General features: G+C 37.1%; 2 protein-coding genes across 2 annotated transcripts in view; both read right to left on the minus strand.

Annotated features, from left to right (window-relative positions):
• Positions 1 to 7,500, minus strand: part of LOC122258822 (uncharacterized) — a 50,870-nt gene that overhangs the window by 30,332 nt on the left and 13,038 nt on the right. Inside the window, exons 9-10 of the mRNA XM_086536146.1 lie at positions 6,692 to 6,709; positions 5,528 to 5,669 (exon numbers count right to left, since the gene is read on the minus strand). Of these exons, the coding sequence (XP_086392272.1) occupies positions 5,528 to 5,669; positions 6,692 to 6,709 (160 nt within the window). The remainder of the gene's footprint in view (positions 1 to 5,527; positions 5,670 to 6,691; positions 6,710 to 7,500) is intronic.
• LOC147471953 (uncharacterized) lies at positions 3,856 to 5,516 on the minus strand (the record flags this gene model as incomplete). The annotated part of the gene is made up of 1 exon (XM_086535329.1): positions 3,856 to 5,516. A coding segment is annotated over one exon (1,128 nt), but the record flags the coding sequence as incomplete, so codon positions are not given.

The raw sequence follows: 7,500 nt of genomic DNA on the forward strand, positions 1-7,500 counted from the left end.
ATGTATATATATATGTACATACATATATATATACATATATATATTATATATATATATATATATATATATATATATATATATATATATATATATATATATATATATATATATATATATATATATATACATATGATTGTATACATGTACATAAATATACACAAACAATATGCGCACGAACCAGACAAGGCCCCGAAGGCAACCATGTAATTACTGGTTGCAGGATTTATCACGGAATGCACGCCTCCGTCAGGAAGTTCCTTGCCGCATACTCCTTTGACCTTTACGTGAAATCCTCAACTGCTGTGAGACTGCATCCTTGGATTCACATGATAGTGATTCAGCTGATCATTGCCTTTTCATATCAAGTTGATTAAACGTAATGCATGACCTTTATAGTGTCCTTTGCACCATTTACATTTATTTTTTGCACATGAATTAATGATCACATTGATATAAAGAAATTTTATTGATTTCCTGAAGGAGATTTAGTTTACATCCGCTTGATCATGGCATTCTATGTACATCAGTTGATAAAAGCACACACACACACAAACACACACACACACACAAACACACACACACACAAACACACACACGCACAAACACACACACACACACTCACACACACATACACACACACACGTGTGTGTTCCTCCCAACTCTCCCTGCAGGCACTGCGCCTAGCGTGCCAGTGTGTCGTTAGCGCACACTGGCACTCAAACACGTCTTCTCCACTCCTCGAGGTTGGGTATATGTCGTGTACACTGACTCTGGGATGATTACAAACCAACTCTCGGTGCATGATGTTATGCGCGACCGTAATTCATCTGGGCGAGATATGCACGTGGCTTGCATACCTGAGTTGCTGTTTTTTTTTTTTTTTTTTTTTTTTTTGCCTGGGTTTCTGTGTAATATTTTATCTCGTAGTATCGCTTTGGCGAATCTTGAAAGATTTCTCGGAGAAAACTCCCTATATATTATAAACTACGCACAAGAGTGCCATGAGAAGGTTGCAGGCGAAGCACTCTTGTTTCTCCCTCTGATCGATAGCCCGAGCCAGGTAGCGGTCAAAGTGATCTTTACAAAGTTTACAACGACGAATCCACTTCCTAAGGATCAATCATGCAGATTCTTTCCCGGTGGATCGTGGACATCTATAAATTCATTAGAACTCTTGCCAGGACTGCCATCCCCGTCGGGGCGTCGAATGAATAACGGAGGCCGAAAATGCCATGGCGAAGGGAGGGACGGACGCGGGGCCGCGGGCCTAAGACGCCTCGCCGACCTTCGGAAACAGACGAAAGTACAGCGAGAGTCATTCAGAGTAACATTACGAACACGCAAGCCGTATTCTTGACGGAAAGTAAGGTAGCCTTGAGCCGTCTACTTTATACATACACCACTGCTTTGTCATTATGGAGCTTGATGTGTTCTGATTACATTCCTGAAACCGTGGAAATTACCTTTAAGAATTTTGCGTAATTCAGACATTTATCCGCAATTTCTGTGGGGAACATTCGGGTGAAGACGAAAGGGACATGCACAATCCGAGCCGTAGTCGAAAGCTTCAGAACTCCCAGAAACTCGTAAAAAAATGCGACATTTGTGAATAATAGCTTCTTGACATTTAGCTTCCAAGGGAATTCGAGTACCTACTTTGAGGTGACGGGGATCACGAGCCGACTCACGCATGTTACAGTGCTCATAACATCACGTTGAACAAATATAGTGACCTACTGTGCTTTCACATTGCGATTCTTGCAGTTCACAGCACCATATATTTATAGAGGAGGATGAAGGTTTCAATTACATACATATTTTCAGGTTTCTGTTTCATCAGGATAATAACGGATACGCGTCATGTTAACAAATATAGGCTTATGGATAACAATTTAAAAAGATTTGTCAAAAATTTTAAATGCAAAAACTATAAAAGTCGCTCGTAAAACTAGTAAAGGAGACATGACTATTACAGACAAGAATCGCAGTTTATTTCATCGCAATAAATAATAACACGGTACATATTTGTTATAAATAATAAAGACAAAATAAATCAACATATAGCAGTAACTATAAGCACACACACACACATATATTTAATAGCCCATTGAGTAATCAGTGACAGGACAATCGATATATCACAAGGACACCTGAGGTTAATCCACGTATCCTCCTAATCACTGAGTGTCATCACGCGATCTGAACACCTGGGGGGACTTGTCTCCTTGAGTTATCACTAACGCGATTCCCTGAAGACTGCCTTTGTTCTAGGACGTCCTGGTTGTGGCACTGGTTCTTGGGGGGGAGGGGGAGGGGGTTCCTGAGTGGGGATCTGGTTCCTAGAGGATTTCTAGATAGTTGGTGACAGAAAACGTTATGGATGTTATCGATTACATGGAAGAGCTAAAGTTTAGGATTTGATTCTAGAAGACTTCCTAAAGGATGAACTGATTCACGACAAAAGTATCTTCATGGGATTCTTGTTCGCAGAAGATTCTTCGGAGGCTGTTTAATCCGCTAGAAGATTCCTCGAAGGATTCCTTGTTTACTTTCAATTAAGTCCGGCATTTCGGTTTAGAAATGGATTCTAAACGCTGAAATATTTAGCAAAGTATTTTGATTATTAGTCTGATTCCATGAAGGGTTCTTGAGTGACTCAGTAAGCCACTAAGACTTCCTAAATGCCGAACTCATTCACTGGAGCGAATCAAACGGCCGACTTAATTCACGTAAGTTTCCTGAGTAAACACCTGATCAAAAAGAGGCTACCTGAGTAACGACCTGCTTTATCTTGATTTCTTACATATTGATTTCATTTTCTAAGAAATTTCTGAATGACGATTGTAGTTCCCTGAGAGAAATGCCATAGTACCTGAGTAGCAACGAGTAACAGAGAGCGGTTCCTGGAAGATAAATATTCTTTAAAAAAATGTCCTGACTTCTGACTTGAAGGGATTTCAGACCTCGATACACAAAAGGGGTTCTTGAGACTGGTACCTGAAACCAGACAGCAGTACCTGAATGGCGACCGATCTGAAGAACTGGGTTAGCAACCTGGAGAAGAAGTGACCTGGAGTCTAGAAGGTTCCGTGGCTAGTAAGATTAGTGAGAGGGGTTTCCGAGTAAAGTCACGTAGGTTTCATGAGTTTCTAGTTTGTGAAGCGGCTTAGGAATGGAGTCAAAGTTTCCAGCGCAGTGCTTCATTGGTATCCTGGGTGATGCTTCAGTGGGCTCGTGACTTCATTTGTGGATATAGAGTTGCGAGGTGGTTTCTGACTGGACCTTCATTTCATGTAGCAACTTGTGCCCAAGTTTGTAAATATCTATTATCCTTTCAACTTATCTATCATCATTATTATTTTCATCATCGTCATCGTCATCGCCATTGTCATCATCATCTTCACCACAACCATCATCATTATCACCATCATCCCTATCATCATCATTATCATCCTCATCATCATCACAATCATCATGATCACTATTATCATTATCATCATTAAGATCATAATAATGAGGATAAAAATGATAATGATAATAATCATAACAATAACAATGATGGTGAGGATATTGATGATAATGATGATAGTAACGATAATTACAATCATCCTTTATATTTTTATCATTTTTCATAACAGTGATGATGATAGTACTAATTATAATAGTGATAATTATAATGATAATAATGATAATGAAAAGCAAATATAAAAGTAATAATGATAATGATATTGATAATAATGATAATAATAATAATGATAATAGCAATAGCTATAATAATAATGATAATTATAACATAAAATATAATAATAAAAAAAAATATAATAACAATAAGACTGATGATGATAATGATAATAATAGAGATAGTGATGATGATAATAGTGATGATAATAGCAACGATAATGATTGTGAGAATGGTAATAATGGCAGTGATAATGATAGCAATGATGATAATCATGATAATAGTTTTAGAACTTATCATTATCATCATCACCATTATCATTATTACCATTATTGTTAAGATGATGATCATAATCATCATCATTATTGTTTTCATAATCATTCTTGTTATCATTGTTATCCTCATTATTACCATTGTTATCATTAGTGTAGCAATAGTAATAGTTTTTTTTTCATTTTTTATAATCTTAATTAGCCTGTGCGTCTTTGTCGATTCTATGTCCTCTTTCTTTTCTGTCTTTGCTTCTTATTTCTTCTTTTCTTTTTTTTGATTCTTCAGTTTTAAGTCTCTTAATTCTCTTTTGTTTACATGCTTCCTTTTTCCTCTATATCGGTTTGTTATTTTTCGTCTGCTGTTTCTTTTTTTTTTCATTTTCTTCCTTTCCCTTTCCGTCTTCTTTGATTTCGTTTTTATTTTCATGTTCGTCGTTTTAATTTTCCTTTGTCTCCTTTTCACTTTCTTCGTCTCCCTTTTCGTTTTGTTCAGCTGTATCATTTTCTTCCTCTCCTTTTGAATTTTCTTTTCCTTCAACATTTTCTTCTCCTTTCGCATTTTCTTTATCCCCCTTTTCATTTTCGTCTCTTTTCTCAGTTTCTTCATCTTCTTTTTCGTTTCCTTCTTCTCTCTCCTTTTCTTCCTCTCCTTTTTCGTCTTTATTTCCTTTCTCACTTCCTTCATCTCCTTTTCCATTTTCGATTCCTTCCTCACTTCCTTCATCTCCTTTTCCATTTTCGATTCCTTCCTCACTTCCTTCATCTCCATTTTCATTCCCTTCTCCTTTCTCACTTTCTTCCTCTCCTTTTTCGTGTTCATCTTCTCTCTCACTATCTTTGTCTCCATCTTCTTCATCTCCCGTCTTTTCCTTCTCGGTGTCATCTTTTCCAACTTCTTCTTCATTAGGCTTTGATTCTCCTTCATTAGGCTTTGATTCTTCTTCATTAGGCTTTGATTCTTCTTCATTAGGCTTTGATTCTTCTTCATTAGGCTTTGATTCTTCTTCATTAGGCTTTGATTCTTCTTCATTAGGCTTTGATTCTTCTTCATTAGGCTTTGATTCTCCTGCATTAGGCTTTGATTCTTCTTCATTAGGCTTTGATTCTTCTTCATTAGGCTTTGATTCTTCTTCATTAGGCTTTGATTCTTCTTCATCCGGCTGTGCATCCTTTTCTTCAACAGCAGGATCTGATTCCCTTTCTTCTCCCTCGGGTTTTGATCCTCCTCCTTCCTCTTCTTCTCCTTTTTCTTCCTCGATAGCTTGTAATATTTCCTCTCCTCCTTCTCCTCCTCCTTCTTCTTCTTCTTCTTCAATAACTTGCAATTCTTTTCCTCCTTCTGCCTCCCCATCTCCTTCTCCTTCTCCTTCACCGTCCTTCCCGCCCTCCGTTTCTTTCCCTTCCGGAGGCTCTACATCCTCCCCCTCACCCTTGAGATCCTCGGGGTCCTTCTCGCCTTCCTCGGCAGGATCTTCCGGAGGCGGTGGCTCGTAGACAGCGGGAGGTTCGACGTCTTCGGGGTCAGAGTCGTCGGCAAAGGTCAGGTCAAGCACTAAGGGCGATCTATAGAACTCACCTGCAGCTCGAGAACGTGATGGCGGCGGGGAACGGCGCTGGGAGTTCTGCTCCTCGTTTTCTGTCTCCTTCGCCTCGTTCTTGTCCTTCTGCTCTCCCTTGCTGTCTCTCCTCCTCTGCGGTTCTCTCCTCTCCACTTGTGCCTGGGGAAGAGAGAGGTCACCAAAGAGAAGGCAGGAGGAGCGTAGAGGGCGACATTAAGAATATAACTTTATTTTCATGGCCAATTTCTATAGTATGTGCACTTTTCATTTCGCGGTTGCATTTTAAAGCATACAACAATACGAAGATAGGATTTTACATAGAGGTAAAAATGTTACAGCTAATGATTATTGTATAGCAAGCGCGCTTTAAAAGTGTGCCTTTATCATATCTATTTCCGTAAAGCTTTACAATCTGCTGACAGTCATTCTTGGTGCTATGAACACTACATTTGCTGTGTTAAGTTTTATTTATTTGAAGTGCCGTTGTTTTTCTTGAAATTATGTTGAAACTGCAGATAAAGTTTATTATATCATTTTCAATTTAAGAAAAAGAATGATGTGCAATATGACTATAATTAACTATAGTTTTCTCTAGAAATTTGAACATCCTATTTTACATAGTAACATCTGAAAAAAATGTGTTGGTAACTATCATAAATGTTAGTTAAAAATCAAGTAGTGCCACTTATTTACAAATACCAAATCTAAAGCCATAATGAAGCAGGTGCTTACAGCCATATTATAGAAAGCAATTTTTAAACTGGTTTGCTGAAGTAAAATATGTAAGAAATTAAATTGCAAAGCACTGTCCTACATGTCCTTCTTGAAGAATCTTTAGTCACAAAACACTTGAAAACATCTTTGATATGCTGTTCTCCAATATATGCACATTGTGTAAATCAGCAGATTATTTAAGAAGACATCTTACAATTATTTGCAATGGTAACTATTTAATTCATGGTTTAGAGATACGTGCATCCAAAATGTGTGTACATAGATATACCTCTTTGAGTCAGCTCTAATAAAGGCGAATTGCACACTCATTTACGGTACCTTGTTATCAGAATTTGTAAATGGTATCGTATCACCATTTTGCATTCTTGTTAACCATCACTTAATTTGAGGAACGATTCCGAAGGTCTTTGTACTGTACGTCTCGCTACACACAAAAAATGCCTTACCTCTTGTTCCTCATTTTTCTGTAATAAAAGCACACAATATTCAACTTTAATGGAAGAATACATGAAGGAAAGGAATGTTAAACAACGTTAATGCATCACGGAGACTTCGCCTACACCCAGGACGCCATCAAAGGTCACCCTCAGGACACACCAAAGGTCAAAGTTCAACTCACCAAACAGAAGGGTTATCTTTTTTTAGAATTACGACCAATTTAGCTCTCATCATGCGATGCAATGTTGCATAACCATTATAGATTCAAGACACTGCATTTCTATGTGGCCGAATGGGCTATTACTATTCAACCTTTATGCTGAATTTACAGGGCAATGGACTGACTCATCATCCTTAAACGATTGATAATCTATAGGCCATCTGCCATTCAGTAATTTCTATCTTTCAGTCTATCTGCCCATCTATCTATCTTTCTATCTATAAATCTCATTCTTTCTCACTCTCTCTTTCTCTCTCTCTCTCTCCCCCCCTCTCTCTCTAATATATACATACATACATACATGCATACATACATATATATATATATATATATATATATATATATATATATATATATATATATATATGTATAAATATATATATATATATATATATATATATATATATATATGTGTGTGTGTGTGTGTGTGTGTGTGTGTGTGTGTGTGTGTGTGTGTGTGTGTGTGTGTGTGTATGTCTGTGTGTGCGTGTATATTCATATATATATATATATATATATATATATATATATATTATATATATATATATATATATATATATATATACGTGTGTGTATATATTATATATATATATATAT

This window comes from Penaeus japonicus, unplaced genomic scaffold (genome assembly GCF_977035675.1).
Source record: "Penaeus japonicus unplaced genomic scaffold, GWHDUDI00000001_assembly GWHDUDI00000004, whole genome shotgun sequence".
Classification (NCBI taxonomy): Eukaryota; Metazoa; Arthropoda; class Malacostraca; order Decapoda; family Penaeidae; genus Penaeus; species Penaeus japonicus.